Source organism: Amblyomma mixtum, chromosome 3 (genome assembly GCF_055824585.1).
Source record: "Amblyomma mixtum isolate Tamu chromosome 3, ASM5582458v1, whole genome shotgun sequence".
Classification (NCBI taxonomy): Eukaryota; Metazoa; Arthropoda; class Arachnida; order Ixodida; family Ixodidae; genus Amblyomma; species Amblyomma mixtum.
Genome location: NC_143014.1, coordinates 300698245 through 300716878, shown reverse-complemented (window position 1 = coordinate 300716878; position 18634 = coordinate 300698245). Strand labels below are relative to the sequence as shown.

Sequence of the window (18634 nt, the reverse complement as noted above, 5' to 3'; positions counted from 1 at the left end):
AGTCACTAGAAGTGACTCCGGCTGATTACTTACAACCAACGAGACCTCAAGCATTTTCATGATCGCATATCGAGCATGGAGCGTACCAAAATTTTATGCTATGTGAGGCTGACATAATTGCGAACTTCTTGTAGTGAACGCTCTGCCATGCGCGCTTTATAACAATTATATCGGGGAATCCTTGTAAATGGTTGCATGCAAGCTTGTGAAGGCTGCTTGGTGCATGGTACTGCTTACATGATTGGGTAACGTTTGTTTGTTTATTTATTCTTGTAGCCTTCCTTTGTTTAGCAAACCAACAGAAAATATTTTAGGCTTCCTAAGCACCTTTAACAGGTTGTAAACAAGTATGAGTACGATGTGCATGTGAGCGTTTTAGAGCAGCCTCCGCATGTATGTACACAATACGACAACGACCTGCGCAGCCGCAGGGTCATTAAACCTTGCTGTTTTAGACAATAACAATAAAAAAATATTAAGCAAAGCCTTCAGCGGCATTCAGGCGATCCACCCGTTGCCTCGAACAGGCGGAGAGCTCAGCGGCTCTTCGCGACATGAAGCCCGATCACGTTTTCACGCCTAAAGTGATCAAATTAGGGTTTTCACACGTACTTCGAAGCTTCCGACCAACCACAGTGTCGTCTTCCCGCTCCTTTACAACCTGCCTGTCGGAACCGAAACATCAGACGCAGCAGCCGTCGCGACGAGGCGCGCGCCGAGCGGTCAGGCGGCGAGTAATGGCGGCGTGATCACGTGATCAAAAATGGCAGCCCCCATGATACGGCGCTGTAAAGCGTCTATGCAATAAGCTCGGCGGAGAAAAGACGGTCGCGCTCGACATGTAAGCTAAGGAGAATCGAGCCGCTGCCAAACGGCGCAGAAGTCTGAAAAATTAAATTTCTTCCGATCCCGAGGTTGTCGCCTGGCAGTTGGCCGTCGAGAAGCGGAAGAGTGATCGAGCCAAGGCGAAATGTGCGGCGGAAACACCGGAGCGCTTTACGCTACGTATATCCAGGGATAGCAGGGCTAAGCCACTGCCAATTTTTTTACCGAAGAGTGGTGCGGGGGAGCGTAATGAATTATTCTACGTGTGGGCGTCCACTACGACATGCAAGCCTTCGGGGTGACCTCACCGTACTGGTCGCAGCAAGGACGGTCGACGACAGGGCCAGGATAGATGCGCTGCCACAAGTGCGCTGCTCCTCGCGTTCCCAGCATCCCCGGACCTTGGGCTGGGTGTTATCGGATGCCAGCAGTGACGAGTGCGCCGTGTGCGCTGTTTCAGGGTATGACCGGGATGACGGGCCGCTCGTTGCCAGACTCGCCCCCAGACGGCGTGCGTATCCCACGGGGGGCGGTGCACCCGCCGCTCCCACGGCAGTTGTAAAAGCATCTTCCGTCGCCGGCAGACTTAGGGCGGACTCCATGATCGCCTTGTCGAGTATCGTGCGCGCAGGCAGATGGCGGAGGGGGCACTTTGAGAGAAAAGCACCAGACTTTCGCGGCTCTTCGAATGGCGGCTCTGTCGTCTACGAGGGGCCAAGAATGCACCGGGCAGCTTCGAGGACGAACGAGTGCGGGGCGCAAACCACTAGCGAGGGTTCTTTCTTCTTCCTCCTCTTTTTCGTGCGCGCGCATGAATGAAGCGCCGCCACAAGAATTTGGGTGAAGACGAAAAAGAGAAAGTTTGAAAACCGTCCTTCGACATTATGAAACAGTTCATTTATTATTATTATTATTATTATTATTATTATTATTATTTCTGTCTCTCTTTCAGTCAATACAAAATTGAACCATTCCATATGTTGCATTCAAAATTGCACATAAAGCCGTCGTCCCACCTTCGATCTCCCAGCTAACAGGACCCCTTTCGTTGCGTCGTCCAATCTGTCAGCCTATACCCTATTAATACTCCTTTCCCTCTAAAACCGCTAATCATTCCAACAGTTCACCGCCTGTGTCTTGGCCACTCCCCCGTAGGGGGTATGTGCCATTCTACGGTTTCCCACGCGGGGACGAAGCACACGGTAGCTTGGCCGGCATTTTACGGGTGCGAGACTAATCTAACCATAAATGTCCTTAAAAGTTCATCCACACAAACAAAACAGTTTTAGACTTTTTTAGTAAGGAATAGTCTCTCAGAAATATTGGAAAAAATGTCCAAAGAAGCACTGAACACGTTCTGGATTTTTACACATTCACCGTTCCAGACTAGGCCGAGCCGAGCAGAGGTGCCCTGCTCACAAATGGTACTAGTAGTTCCAAACGGATTTAACCATACACGGAAGAATAAGGCTGTCAGTGCATCAAAAAAGCTAACTTTCTATTCACATCTTCGGGACGAAGGAAGCCGCACCTACCATGCGGGAAAACCGGGCCAACCGTCTCGAGTGGACACCAATGCCAAAGGGGAAGGAACGCCGGACGATTATGAAGTTGCGTTAAAGATTCTGAAACAAGAGTTTTCTACATCGTCGGATATTTTCTCTGATATTTTCGGACGTTTTCTGTGACGAATGCAAGAGCCAAGAGAGACTGCTTTCGAGTATGTCGAAGCGCTACGATACTTGCTGAATGCGTGTGACTTCTCCCCGTCTCAGGAGATGCTTCGTGACCAGTTAATAATTGGAATCGCTTCCGAACGAGTTCGGAGAAGCCTGCGATGAGAAGGGTCATCAATGACGTTCCAGGCAGCTGTTCGCCGCGAGAAGCACTATGAGTAGTTCGCAGCGAACGCTCGGAAGTGTGCCGCAGGAGCGCGTCTCATTCGGAGGACGCCTGCAACGCGCACAGGAAAGCTTCGTTAACCTACAACGCCGCCCCTATCTGGGGTGCGTTCACTTGCAGGGCGACGAAATCAGCTGCGGCGTTTCGAGCCCAGCCCACGACAAGATACTGCTTTCGATGCGGTTCGGAATTCTCCAGAGAGAGGCAAAATCGGATTTTCTGTTCCAAAATAGGGCATTAGCACAGCGTTTGCAGCCAACGTACGGAGTCCATTCGCAAAGCTTACGAGGTGGTGTCAATAAACTATCAAGACGAAAAACTTTCAGAATATCAATTTACCATTCTTAATAAGCACGAGACAAGGCCAGGGATATATATCCAGCTGCAAGTGGAGCAAGGAGCAACGGGATTTCTTGCGGATTCTGGTTCCGAGGTATCAATCATCAAACACAATGTGTTCTCCAATTTTTGGCAGCCATAACGATGCTATAAGCGGCTCCGTAACACTGCTAAATTATTCCAAGCGCGCGATCACGGTCGTTAGCTGTTTCACAACCAGAGAAAAATTCGGAGGAAGCACGGCGGAAGTTACGTTTTATGCCTTTAAAGAGGGCACTACTGTGATTGGCTCGGATGCCATCAGGACTTTAAATCTCTCCATCATCGGGGCAACATAAAAATGTCTGCACGCAGTAGTTACACCCTACTTCTTCCCAGCCCGACCCCGACGGGCTGAAAGGAGCTTCCAACGGCCAGTGTCTTTACCCAGTGTTTCGTATAATGGAAGTGACTTAGCCCTCATGGCTCAGTGCAGTGCTCACCGCCATGTGGTGCAATGAGGACCTGTTATCTGCCATAAGGCATGATTACATGACGCTGTTGAGACGTTATCACACCGCTTTCATGTGATCTTGTTGTCATGCAACAACGTGTTTTCTTACGCTGTGATGCAAGGTTACCAGAAGACAACTGTTGTGGAAGAACACCATCTGCCGGGCTAGTTGGTTGGGATCCATATGTATAAGCAGCACGAACACAAAACAGGAAGAAGGAGAAGATAGCACCGTGCGCTGAACTTCAAACTTTTAGAAAACTTTTAATAAAAATTGGAAGTTGAGCGCTCTGCACTATCTGCCCCTTGTTCTTCCTATTTTGTGTTCGCGCTGCTGACACATACGCTCCGGGAACGCAACAGCACCCAGCAACAGCAGCCTGAGGGCGCGCCCTGGTGGATGGGAAAGTCTGTGGGTGTTTATTAAATTTGAGTGGATGTGTATGTGATTGAATTTCAGTCAGTGTAGTTTAGTTTCAGTGGGATACGTGTTTTGTTTTCTACATTGTGCATTCAGCTTCAATAAGACTGTGTGTTTTGTTTCATTTTTTTTTACAGCGTATATGCAGTATTGAATATAAGTGTCTGCGTATGGAGTACATTTTAAGTGAGTGTGCCGTTATTTTATTTTGTACATGGGAGGAAATATATTTTGCTTATTGACTTTTGTTCTTGTTTCGGTTTAGTGGATTGTCTTGTGACTCGTCTTTGTAACTGTGTACTTGTTATATGGCTATACGTGTTGCGTGATTTAAATGTACATTTAGTGGCGTCATCCTCTAATAAAGTGTTTTTCTTCTTCCTTCCATAACGGGAGCCGGATTCTCGTATTAGTTTATTCCCCCCCCCCCCCCCCTAGTTTTTTGCGTGAATTGCGCGCCTCATGTGCTGCACGAGCGGCACTGCGTGATTTGCAGTGTGCATGCCTCGTCACTTCTTGAAGCTCGCTGCCTATGCTCACAGGAGGAGCAGAGCGAAAAAAAAAACGTAAAAGTACAAGGTTACCGGTCCATTCATTTTCATGCTCAGTGTTCCTTTAATCCGGTTGGTGTTTGCTACTATCCGCATTGTCATTGCCTGGCTCGATCCCCAAATTCACCTTCTTGGATAGCACAATTTTCCGTTTTCGTGTTTCTTAAAAATTGTAATCTTAGTTTACATCTAAGATGCATCTAAAAAAGGAGGTATCAGTGCGCCGGATACGGGCAGGGCGGCTCTGACCCGGTCTTTCCTCATCTGTGGCGTAAAAAATATCTGCCAGCAACTGACAGTTTCCCTAACTATGGCGCTTCACCGGATATTTGTGATGTGCGGCATTTGTTGTGGACGTGCCCAGCAACGGATCCTGTTAGAAAACAGCTCCTCAGGATGTGGGCCTGCGGCGGAACCGCGAATGTGACAGCGTGAAGTGAACTATAAACTCACTTCAAGGGCAACAACTGCGGCTGCCTCAGCGAAAACTGGTCTTCAATTCCTCTTTTAACTTTCTATCTCCTGCATTCCGTTCTCCTTTTAGCAGCTCGTGTCTCACGACAGACTTCTAAAATAAAAAAAAGAAATCCCGCATGAACTGTCGTAGTAAAAATTATTTGTATTTTCTTCCTTTACAGAGGCGCGAGCTGTGTTTTGTTGTCACCTGACGTCACCAGCGCCGAAAGGGCGAGACCCTCTGCTAGATTTGACAAATGGAAAGACGCATAACTGGACCACTCTGCCGGTGGACACCTCATAAGCGCCGTAAGAGAAGGACACGAACGCCGACTGACAGCTTATTTCGAGATAGCGGTCGTGTTTTTCTCTTAAGGCGCGATTGGGGCATCCACCCCCAGAGTGATCCAGTTATGCACCTTTCATTTGCTCGAATCTGACACAGGTCTGGACCACTTCAAACACTGTGCCCTAAACTGCGAATAAGGCCCGACTAGGCACAAGGCTAATTTGCTCCGTCCCAGCGGGCCATGGTGTGTGTCGGGAAGAAAGGAATGAAATGGGCTTTCCATTAGGGAGAAGAAATATGAATCAGACTATATCGTCCATCGTCAGACACCGTCGGGTTCTGCACTCCACGTGCACGCAACAGTAGGCAAGTCCCGGCAGCGGCACGCACGTTTAAAAGCGAAATGTCATGAAACTGACTTGCCCCAGTTCGTGTTGACGGCTGTGCTTTCGCTGTACCTGAAGCATAGCTTACTCTTGCCGTCTTTCTCGGTTATCTGTACCTTCAAAATTCATTTTTTTAATGTTTCAACTCTGCGTTCTTTCGATCCCTTAATTCAACGTGAAAGATTTTTCATCTTGTATGACGGTTTTCATATTTGTCCACTTTCCGTCTCTAGCTATTTTCAACCCACTTTGTCTTCACTAAAACGCGCATACCAAAAAGAGGAGGCAGAAGAAAGAACCCTCGCGCGTGGTTCGAGCTCCGCGTTGGTTTGCCTTGAAGGGGCACTCTGCATTCTAGGCACCACGAAGACGGTGAGCAGCTATCGAAAATCCGCAGAAATGCGGGGCTTTCCTCTCCATAGTGCCCCCCCCCCCCTCCGTTCCCTGCCACCTGAGAAGGAGACTATGAAGTACACCTTGTCGGATCTTCAGGCACTCAAACACGCTTTCACACCTGCCATGGGAGCGGTGTGTGTAGCGGCCCTTGTCAGATGCAGAAGGCGTTTTGGCGGGAGTATGGAATCCAGCGGCCCGTCATCCCGGTCATACTCTGCAGCAGCGCACACGGAGCACTCGTCGCTGGTGGCGTCCGGAGTCACCCAGACCCAGGCGTGCTGGAGATGCGAGAACCAGCGCAATTGGGGGAGCGCACTTATCCTGGCCCAGCCTTCGACTGTCCTTGCTGCGACCTGCACGGTTGGGTCATCCCAAAGGCTTTTATGTCGAGGTGTAGATGTGCACACGTTGAATAATTGATTACGCTCCTCCGTACAACACTTTGGTAAAAATGCTTTCCTTTGAGAGGACCTCGAGACGTCACTGAGGTGCAGGTGGTTGTGAATACAAGTTTGATGTTACCGTCCCTTAGTAGACACACAGACAGAAGCAGTGGTGTTCACACAGCGTTATTTAGTGTGTCGGCTTTATTCTACGCGAATAGCATTACTCGAATCTATGAGCACATTTACGACATGGCAGGTCTCAGCGGGAGCAAATAAGTCGCAGACATTTACGAACCTCATGAAGCTGCCCCTTAGTAGCGGGATCCGGATCACTTGTTGTACCCTGCCCTTTTTTAACGCGCATGCAACTCTTCGACAGGTACGCTCCTGCATTTGGTTCCAGTCGCAGGCTTGTTATAGCAGCAAGGTTCTCACCCCCCCCCCCCCCCGCCCCCATCGTGATCAGTAGCTGAGCCGGAGAACCACCGAGCCACATGGAGGTTCCGATTGAGCCTTATTTTCTTGTGACAGCTAGTAATCATTATGCTCTTCAACAATGATACTCTCTTGTAAAGACGAACACGAACGAGGACGCCAAAGCTTCTAGCGGCCGTCCTGTGTTTTTCGTGTTCCTTCTGTCCTCGTTCCGTAGCGCTGTTGTGAATCTGTTTATTAAGCATGAACCAACTAGCCCACACCAGAATCCTTCTAGTCGGTCGACGAGTGCTTTAAAAAACAATAACTTTGATTTCTTTCTCCCAGAGGGTTTCATACTTCGTTGCGTTTCCGAGTATCACTTTTGTAGCAGAGCTGAGCAAGTCGGACGTCACTCGCTGCAGCATAATCTTCGCATGACTGAGTACGTCAGCGCACTGTATATATATGCCATCATATCGGGAATAAACGTTGTTCATCACAAGATGCCGGCCAGTGCACATGGTGGCAGCGGTGCCCATTCACTACGTCCGCCCCGTCGGCGCATCTCCCGGCCCCGAAACCACTGGATACCTCGGGCGACGCATGGACTGCTTGGAAAACAGTGGGCTCGGCAGCAGCGCTCGGAAACGATGTTCAGGAGCCATTTTTGCTTCATTCTTCAGGTGCTGGTGGGCCTGTTGCAAGTGCAGCCACCTGTCTTCTGCTTGCCTGGACTGTCTGCCGTCATCGCCGATATCAACAACGACCTACTGGCACGTGCTGATGTGACAAGCGTCAACAGAATCATCGAACCGGCAGCCAGGATTTCTGCGCATGCCCCGACGTCTGGGACGGCAGAGCACGTGGTTCACCAATCTTTTAAAAGGAGCCCTGCATCTGCGTTCATCTTCAGTGGGCTCGGCAGCAGCGCATCGGAAACGATGTTCAGGAGCCATTTTTGCTTCATTCTTCAGGTTTGTTCTTATATGCCTACTAAATGCTTCCGCAGCGATAACCGCTACCTATTGCTGCTGCCTTGCCCACTATGCATTGCGTACTTTTTATCTGATGTCCTGTCATTCACAGAAGATCTATTGTCATGCGGTGACATTGAATCTAACCCCGGTCCAACACAGGAGGATATGTTGCTTCAGCTTGTTTCAGGCCAAACCAATATGACTGCCTCTATTAACCAGTTACTGGAAAAACAGAATACGCTGGAGGATAAAATCGGAGGTTTAGCTGTTCGCATTACCAACCTGGAAGACAAACTATCCTGTCTGGCATCTATAAACAAAGTGGTCAGTGATCTAAAAGAAACGGTAGCTCAACTTGAGCAAGATAATTCATACATGCTAAAAAAATTGATGATTTAGAAAACAGGAGTAGGAAAAATAACTTGATTGTTTATGGTTTGGAGGAGGCTGAAGAAGAAACTCCTACTAGTCTTCATAATGCGATCCGGAAAGAACTCTGAAGAAAAATTGGAGGTTGAAATCAATAGCATAGAGAGGTGTCACAGGCTGGGAAAAAAGAAGAAAGATCAAAGCCGCCCCGTAATTATGAAGTTTCAGGACTACAGACAAAAACTTGCGGTGTTACAGGCTTGTTCGAAGCTGAAAGGAACCAAATTCTCTGTGGCTGAAGACTTTTCCAGCCGAGTTCGTGAAATTAGAAAAAAGCTGTGGCAAAGCTGTGCAGTGGAGAAGGCTAACGGCGCTAAAGCCAAACTGATATTTGATAAGCTGGTTATCGACGGTGCTATGTTCGGATGGGACGAAGTGAAGAATGAGCGCTATCGTATATCGAAAAAGAGGGAATGACAGACGCATATTATGAACAAAAGGTTCACACTGATAAACGTCAACTGTCGAAGTATTGTCAGCAAAGCTACGCAACTTGAGGGCCTGCTGTTGACGCATGATGTAGAAATCGCTGCACTCACTGAAACCTGGTTGGGAAAAAATATTTTTGACAGCGAATTCGTACCACAAAACTACAAAGTTTTTCGCAAAGACCGAGATGGAAGGGGCGGTGGATTGGCCATACTGTTCAAATCTTCACTGCAAGTCTTTAGAATGCCAGATACTGACGATGTAGAAGGCATCTTTTGTAAATTTTACAAAAACAATGTTCGTTACGTTTTAGGAGCCGTGTACAGGCCACCCAATTCCTCTGTAGCACTCCTAGTGAATCTAAAAAAAATATATTGAGCGCCATATAAAACAGAATGATAGGCTAATCTTGACTGGCGATTTTAATTTACCAAACATAGACTGGACTGCCTTTTCGTATTCTAATAACATCATTGAGCAAACTATGCTTGATATTTCTATTGCCTTTGACCTGCTTCAGGTAGTTAAAGATCCTACTAGAAACCACAATGGTTCATATTCAATTCTTGATCTATTTTTTGTAAATGGTACTGTCAAAGAAAACGTCGAATGCTATGTAACGACCGGTATTTCTGATCACAAAGCTGTTGTACTGACATTGATGAATGCAAACTTTGATTGCCGAAATACTGTCAGTTTCTTTCCTAATTTTTCTCGTGCACATGATGTATCTATTCTTGATATGCTCGACTTTCATTATGACCGCTTTATGAATTTTAACGGAAATGTGAATGACTTATGGCTATTTTTCAAAAGTGTTGTCTTTCAGTGTATTGAACGCTTCGTTCCAAAAATTGCAAAAAAGTCCCCAAAATGTAACCCTTGGATAACACGAGAGACATTACGCTCACAACGAAAGCTAAAAAGAATGAAAAAAAGGTTAAAAGCAGGAAACTATTCCCAAACGATCATTGATGAACAAACAGAAAAACTAAAACAGCTGATTGCCCATGACAAGGAAAAGTACTTTTCTACTCAGCTACCTACCTTCATTAAAACATGCCGTGAGAAATTCTGGAGGCAGATAACTCCAGCTTCACGATCTCATGATACTTTCAAAGTAAATGGAATATGTGAGCGTGATGATGCTTTGGTGTCCACGGCTTTCAATGACTACTTCAAATCGGTGTTTACGCAGGATGACAGCTCTCTTCCCTGCTATTCCGTGAATTTGCCTTCAATTCCTGATGTTGTGATTTCCGAGGCAGGTGTTCTCAATTTATTATTGAAGCTTGATGTAAAAAAATCTCCCGGACCAGATGACATTCCCAACGCATTCCTGAAGCGTTATGCAGAATGGTGTGCCAAGTATTTATGCATCTTATTTAACAAATCATTAAATGAAGGGTCATTACCGGATGACTGGAGAACGGCAAGAATCAAACCAATTCACAAAACTGGAGACAAAGCATCTATTCAGAATTACCGTCCGATATCGTTAACATCTACAGCATGCAAGGTTTTGGAACACATCATTCATAAACATATAGCCGATTTTCTTGAACAAAACAATTTTCTAACTAATGCACAGCATGGCTTCAGACGAGGATTTTCCACAGCCACTCAGCTAGTACAAACTATACATGATTTTGCGCATGCAATAAATGAAGGAAAGCAGACTGACGCTATATTTATGGACTTTAAAAAAGCATTTGATAAAGTTTCGCATAACAAGCTTCTTCACAAATTAGGTAATGTACTAAAAAATGACAAATTACTCGCATGGATTACAGCCTACTTAAGAAACCGTCGTCAGTTTGTAGTAGTAAATAATTCCCCTTCCCCTCCAGTTCCTGTTGATTCCGGCGTTCCCCAAGGATCTGTACTTGGGCCACTCCTCTTCTTGATTTTTATTAATGACATTGTCGATAACATCTCAGTTTCTGTTAGATTGTATGCTGACGATTGTGTGTTATATGAAAAGATTACTACTACTGAGGACCAAGTACGGTTAAATAACGATTTCACTAAGATAATAACATGGTGTGACCAATGGCAAATGTGCGTTAATTATGATAAAACAGTGTTCATGCGTATAACTCAGAAAAAGAAGCCTCTTTTGTTTAACTATATTGCTAAAAACAAAGTTCTCTCTCAAGTGAATACTTACAGATACCTAGGTCTGCGGATCTGCAATAACCTCTCCTGGACAGAGCACGTTGACAACGTTACAGCTAATGCCCTACGCAAACTATTTTTCCTCCGACGTGCTCTGAAGCTCGGCCCCCCCAGTGTATGTTCACTTTCGTATAACACTATTATTCGCCCTATGTTAGAATATGCCGTCATAATCTGGGATCCTTTCACTAAATCTAACATTGCTAAATTAGACAGAGTCCGAAAGAAAGCAGCACGGTTTATTTACAATTCATATAACCGCACATCTATCACTGCACTTCTTAATCAAAGTGGTTTGCTTCCAGTTTCTTATAGAAATCGCATCTGTCGTCTAAAATTTTTATTTCAGTTAATCAAAGGTCAGTATAATATTGACACATCCAATATTATATCGTTCTCCTCAGGGTACAGCACAAGACAACGCCATGATTTTACAGTAACACCATTAAACGCACGAATTAACACCTTTAAGTACTCCTTTTTCCCCAGAACGATTACAGACTGGAATAATCTAACTAATGATGCAGTAACCCAAACTTCACCAAAAAGGTTTGAAAGCCACCTTTAACTTTTTTATAATGTCGTACCGCTACATTTCTTTGTTTCGTTTGTACTTTTTGAAATTGTGTTCTTGATCTTAAATTGTTGATCAATTGTTCTTGTATTGTTTGCCTGTTCCTGAGGTCGTTTTTGTTGTTTCCAGAATTTATGTATTGTGTGCCCACCCTGCGAAGGTCTTGTAAAGATCGCAGTATCAATAAATAAATAAAATAAAAATAAAAAAGTGAGTTCATGCTGTTTTCCACGGCCACCCAGTTAAGCAAACAGCCTAAAGTGCAAGCAGCGACGTTACTTGTAACTTTTGGAGAAGACGGCAGGAAAACTTATAGCACTTTCAAATTCAACGGGGAAGAGGACAGGAACGACGTCGAGATTTTGCTTTAAAAGTTTGAGGAATTCTACAAACCATCGATGAATCTGACATTCCATGAGTTCCGCTTCGGGTCAAGAGACCAAAAACAAGGGGAACCTTTTAACGACTGGCTGACAGACCTAAAGCTGCTAGCAGAAAACTGCGAGTTCGGAGACTTGGAAGACCGCTTGCTACGCAGCCGGATTATCCTGGTAGTTCAAGACAAATGTTTACAGGAAAAGCTTATTGCTGAAAATCCGTCGTATGAGAAGACAGTTACAATATGCCGAGCCCACGAACAAGGAAAGGAGCAGTTTAAGGAAATCAGTGACGACACCGAAGCAGCAGGCGACGCAGTAGTCCATGCGGTCGGGCCGCGAAAACGGCCTTGAAGTCGTTGTGGTTATCTCACTCACCGTGGCGTGATGTGCCCGGCTCAAGGGAAGGTGTGCACGAATTGCGGTGGGCGTAATCACTTCGCTCAAGCATGCAAAGCACTGGCGCCCCGTCATGACAGAAGTTCGAAAAAGGAACTGCGCCAACTGCAAGACGACGATGACAGCGATTTCATTTTGCAAACTTTGCCCGTTGGTGCCCTAGCCTCAGACCACTGGAGTGCGACAGTTTACATCGAAGGACGCCCATACACGTGCAAGCTGGACACAGGAGCTAACTGCTGTGTAATTTCAAGCAAGGATGTCGACAAACTGCCGAGCAAACCGCACCAAGAATATCGCGTAACGTTAACAGCGTTCTTCAGCCATAAAACTCTGGCCGAAACAAAAACTAGCTGCATTTGCGCGCAAACGACAAAGTGCACGAAGAGACGTTTTTCGTGGTCGACCAAAACGTGCCCGTGACTCTCAGTGGATCAGTGGCTGAACGCCTGGTTTTTTTTTGTCGCGTGAAAAATGTGCACGCCTACCCGTTGAACCCAACAGCGCAATCGTTTGAAGATGTTTTCAGTGGACGGGGGCAGGTAAGAGGCACTGAGTACGCGATGAAGCTAAAGCCCGGATCCGTGGGAGTGGTCGTGCCGGCGAGGAGAGCTCCGGTGGCCCTCCGAGAAAAAGTGAAAGAGGAGCTCCAGCGCATGAAAGAACAAGGAGTCATATCCAAGGTAAATGAGCCAACAGAATGGTCCAGTCGTATGCTCACGGTGCTTAAGAAAGAAAAAGTGCGCATCTACCTAGACCCCACAGCACTGAACAAAGCTTTGCTACGAGAGAACTACCCCATGCCGACCCTTGAAGATGCTGTGCCTAGGCTTGCGGGAGCAAAGTTCTTTAAAACTCTAGACGCAGCGTCAGGATTCTGGCAAATCAAACTAACTGACGCAAGTTCGAAGCTGTGCACAATAAGCACACCTTACGGAAGATATCGCTTCCTGCGCATGCCTTTCGGAATTGCCTCAGCCCCGGAAGTGTTTCAGGCAGCGATTCATTGCGTGCTAGAATGTTTGCCAAACGTTGCAGTAGTAATGGATGACATCCTATTATGGGGCAGGACAAAAGAAGAGCACGACTACCACTTACAGCTTCTTTTAACACGCTGTCGCGAAAATAACTTGAAACTGAACTTGAAGAAATGTTAATTTTTCCTGACCGAGGTATACTACCTGGGACACGTGCTCACTGTGGACGGCCTGCGAGTAGATCCACAACGCGTGCAAGATATTCTGGAAATGCCAGCACCAAAGGATCGTAAGGAACTGCAAGTTTTTCTGGGCACAATAAATTTTGCGCAACGTTTCATCCCTAACATGTCTGTAGTGACCGCCCCTCTTCGGTCTCGGTCTTTGCTGCGCAAAGAAATTGCGTGGGTATGGACAGAAAAGCAGCAAGGAAGCTTCGAAAAGTTGCGCCAGGCCCTGATAACAGCCCCGATCCTTCGTTATTTTGACCCCAATAAAGCAGTTACCTTATCAGTTGACGCAAGTCAGTTCGGGGTAGGCGCAGTCCTGATGCAAGAAGCACACCCCGTTGCGTTTTCGTCACGGTCACTCACGGATTCCCAGCAAAGATATGCTCAGATAGAAAAGGAAACTCTCGCGATAGTGCACGGCTGCACAAAGTTTCATGATTATATATTTGGACAGCATGCAGTAACAGTTGAGACAGACCATCGGCCACTGGAGGCCATATTCAGAAAACCACTACACCAGTGCACGCTACGCTTGCAACGCATGCGACTGACGTTGTAATGTTACCCCATCATCGTGACTTATAAACCTGGCAAAGAACTGTTCCTAGCAGATGCTTTATCCCGTTTTCCCAGTCAGGCATGCATGGAAGAACACGAGCAATTTCAAGTCAATGTTCTTGATTACGTTTCAGCCTCCGAGCACTGTTTGAAAGACCTGCTTGCAGCAACCGGTGGCGACACCAACCTGACAAAGCTGCGGGAATATGCAGACACAGATTGGCCTCTTCATAAGCTCGAAGTCCCAGAGCAACTTCGGACCTACAGGGGTTACCGCGACGAGATACACGCGCAGGAGGGCCTCGTGTTTCGCAGCAACAAGGCATACCGGAGTCAAAAAGATACGACATGATCCGCCTCCTTCACGCGGCACACGCTGGAGCGGATAAAATGAAGGCAAGGGCTAGGAACGTAATGTTCTGGCCGAACATGGCAAGCGACATTGATCAATTCTGCAAAGGCTGCAAGGTGCGTCTCAAAAATCAGCCGCGAAACGCCAAAATGCTCCTTTTAAGTCACGACGTTCCCACCCTACCCTGGCAAGTTGTTGGCATTGACTTGTTCTTTTACGAAGGTCGCGAATTCGCCCTCATCCTCGACTTGTACTCATTTTTTTTTCGAACTGCGGGAACTTCGCACCACCACAGCAACCTCGCTGATCTCCTGGTGCTCTGAAATTTTCTGTTCATGGCTTGCCTGTGAAGTTGTGCAGTGATAATGGACCGCCTTTTAACAGCCGTGAGTTTAAGGATTTTCTGAACAGCCTAGGTATCGCCCAAGTCAAGGCAAGCCCCTACCACCCGCGGTCTAACGGCATGACGGAAAGAGTGGTGCAGGAAGCCAAGAAGCTTCTAAAAAAATGTTCCCTTAAAACGCCTGCATTTCAGATGGCTTTACTTGAATGGCGCAATACACCGCGTGATAATGTGCTACAGTCCCCTGTGCAGAGGCTGATGGGACGCCAAACACGGACTCCTCTCCCGGTGCCTACAAGCCATTTGGAGCCACAAGCTATACCCAGCAACATCGTCCACAGCCGGCTTCGTGAGATACGCCAACGCCAAAGGACGTACTACAACCGTGGCAGCAGGTACCTGCCACCTGCGAAGCCAGGCCAGCAGGTCACTGTGTATGACACAATCATCCGGACCTGGTCTCCAGCTGTCGTCCTCAGGCCAGCTAACGAACCTCGCTCGGCGATCCTCAAAACAGAAGACGGCAGGGAAATTCGACGCACACGAGAACATCTACGACTGATGGGTCCGGAACAGGAAACCAGTTCCGCCCCTCAAGAAGACCCTTGCACAGAGCCCGGCCAAGAGCTACGTCGAAACACAAGGTTGCGACGTGAACCTTGTCGGTACCCTCTACCGGAGCGACGCTAAACCAGGTTTGTTCGAAGAAGGGAAGATGTAGCAGAGCTGAGCAAGTCTGACGTCACTCGCTGCAGCATAATCTGCGCATGAATGAGTACGTCAGCGCACTGTATATATATGCCATCTTATCGGGAATAAACGTTGTTCATCACCCGATGCCGGTCCGTGCACAACTTTCAACAAATCTCAATGCCCGCTTTCTTCACTCTGTTGTGCGTGAATAGAAGAGCGAAGCTGGAATGCGCAGCAGGCAACAGACTCTGGTGCTTTTCCGCCTGTCGATATGCAGCACTTGCAAACTGAACCAGCTACAAATCTTCCTTTGGGATCTCTGAACATTCGGTCCCAATGGAGACATAGATGTATTCTTTAATATTATCCAGGTTGAAAGGCCGCGGCGTTGTTCATGGTGTCTCGGTTTGCATGTTTTTTTATTATTATTTGACTTCATGCAGTTTAATCACCATTCTATTTTCTTTCCTTTCTTCATCTGAGGGCCCATGCTGCCAATGCCCTATTAAGCGAGGCGAGACGTTCAGGCAGCGGTGGACAAGTCTCCACCACTGCCGAAGGACATGTCTGCAGGCAAGCAGCAGCAGCTCACACAGCCGGCCTCATGGTCGCCGCGAAGTCGCTGGGGCTGGTTGGGTGTGCACGGCCGTCTGCTTTCGCACCTTCCGCCTGAGGTGAGGCTTCCGACCATTCACCGCTTTGAGCGTCCCGTAAGCATATTGCACAGCGATGTTTCGTTTTTTAATTCCGAGGCTTGCTATTTTCGCGACCAGCGGGCATTTGCAAATAATGAAAATTTAGAGGCTAAAGTTAAGTGTGTGCGAATAATAAAAATTTCGAATACAAATTTTGAATCTTACTTTGCTTTGTATAATATTCGAAAATTCGCATTTCATGCATTTTGAATACATCCTAGCCGACTTCAAACGGCCTCAGTAATCATGAACGCTCGCTTATTAATAAAGATTGCGAAGCTACCGTCAAAATACTTAAACGGCAAGGGCATCGTACTCGCACCACTGGTTTGTAGCGAACGAGGTAGAAGCGTGACTCACATTCTCAATCTCCCGCTTCCCACAAGCTCGGGGACAAGAAATCGTTTCCCAGCCTCAGGCATACCGTCCCAGAAAGAACTGGCGCCATGATCATCATCATGCACCCGAATGCGCCCACTGCAGGACAAAGGCCCTTTCCCATATCTGTGTAAATAACCCTGTCCTGGTGAATTCATAGAGGATGTTGAGGCCAAGTACTACGCAACGGTGTCAAAATCACGTTCCGGCGAGGGAAGTGCGTTCTCGGTTCTATTCACTGAAACCTTGGCGTCACCTCAGCCCCGATTGTGCAATTCCATCGCTATGAGTATTTATTTTTTGTTTGCGAAAGCTGTAATGCAGTGCTTTTGACCCGAAGAATATGGCCTAACGGTTGTCTGTCTGCACGAGACCAACCGAAATCCCACAAATTCCACTGGTGGCAGCACCTGCCATCCCAAAGCTATCTCTCGGGAAGAGCTATCTTGATTGCACAGATTCCACCGGTGGCAGCGCTTGTCATTTCAGGCCAGGGGCGCACCTCTTAACCTTCGCACCACTGGACCAGGAGTGGTATGACGACTCCCAGGGATGTACGATAGTTAAGTAGAGACAGAGAAATTTTGCATATATGTATACGCCGTGCTTTCGCGCTGTGTAGGGACTTTCTAAACCTTCTCATTTCTTTTTTATCTGATGGACAGCTGCGCGCTAGAAGGATTCGAACCCCGGTATTCTTACATGCGAGGCGTAAGCTACCTCTACGCCACCGCTGCATACTAGAAAGGAATAAAAAGGCACCATTTAAACTGCAAATAACCGGCGGCCAAGTGCACGCTGGCGAGCTGCACGGCCTGTACGATCGACTAGCGCGCGTGTGTGCCTGTGCGTCGGTTGGGCAAAGCGTCTAAAATTTAAGCAGAAGCATGGTGGGCGGTTAACTGGAGGAGCATTGAAAGCGCAGCTGCATTGTCGACCAATTGCACCAAATTGATCAGTTTTAATACCGCCCACATGGTATGCCTTGCTGACACAGCTGGACATTTGGCACGTCGCGTGCCCAATCAGGTCTCCACCTTCTGGACAGCTATTCCGAGCAGCTTGCTCTGTCTTCGCCGCTCCCAGGGACCAGGAATGACAGATGACGTTGCCGAATCCCGGTGTGATCAGGCGCTGGTCGATTTCTGGGGACGTGTTGGTGATGGAGAACTGGCTGGACCTCATATCGCCTTCGTTGGTGCGGTGTCCACATCCGCACGAACGAACTAATTATTTAATTAATTAGAGCCAAAAATGTCCGAAAAGTTATCGGTTTTGTGTCATCACGAGCTTGTCCGCGCGATTATGTCCGTTTGAATGGGTTTATGCGAAAAAGAATGGTACCATACCATAGAGCATCAAAAATCTCTTATGGGAAATCTGGGCATTGAGGAGCCAAAAATGTCCCAAAAGTAAGTGGCGGCGGAGGAAAGGTAGCGCCCAATTTGCAAATGCCTCAATTGTGGCACCAAGTAACCGGAAGTGTAGGCGGAGCCAATAAGTGGCGCCAAATTTGAAAACGAAACGTGGCGCGAAGTTTGTGGGTTTCCACGTGGACACAGGCCACCACCCACCGCGGGTTCGAGCTTCACGCGAGCCAAGGGCTCCGCTCAGCCGTCACCACACACACACTGGGACACCGATGCAGTGCACTCAACCTCCGCTGGGAGGAGAGCGATTCGCCGCAAAGAAATAGGCCTCCAAGTTCACCAAGGAGACGTTTATTCACGTCGTCCTTCAGCAGTACACACACTCAATCGTCACCCCGTCCCGGGGGCGCGCGAGGAGCAAGGCTCCGCTGCGCGCACGAAGCGACTCGAGCAATGCGCGCCGCTAGCACGCCGCTGCAGGAGAATGTCCCCGCGGCAGTGCTGTGATCTCTCTCTCGTGTCGACCGTTGGGCCGGTTGCGAGAGAAAGTGGGCAATCAACGCAAGGTACGCCTGTCGGAGGTCGCTGGACCCCGCTGGACAGGCTCGAGCCGTTGCAGGTCAGAGGACACGTGCGGGTGAGCTCCAGTATATGCACTGGTCCGAGCGGCAAAGGCCGGCAGGAAAAAACAGTAGCGTACGCACCTTACGCTGTCTCGGAGGGGTCTCTCTCTGGGCCCCGCTCGGACGGTCGCGCGGTGCGCGGCCGCCCCAAGCGGGTCCCGAATTCCCGCCAGAAGGCACCAATGGCAAAG

General features: G+C 47.8%; 1 protein-coding gene and 1 pseudogene across 1 annotated transcript; both read left to right on the top strand.

Annotated features, from left to right (window-relative positions):
• The first annotated feature begins 7364 nt into the window (after window positions 1-7364).
• Window positions 7365-8852, top strand: LOC149355365 (uncharacterized; annotated as a pseudogene).
• A 3935-nt stretch (window positions 8853-12787) lies between these two features.
• LOC149355364 (uncharacterized) lies at window positions 12788-15374 on the top strand. Its single transcript, XM_089577632.1, has 4 exons — window positions 12788-12907; window positions 13373-13490; window positions 14124-14311; window positions 14925-15374. The coding sequence occupies exons 2-4, from the start codon at window positions 13472-13474 to the stop codon at window positions 15372-15374; spliced, it is 657 nt and encodes a 218-aa protein (XP_089433758.1). The 5' UTR covers window positions 12788-12907; window positions 13373-13471.
• Window positions 15375-18634: the final 3260 nt, after the last annotated feature.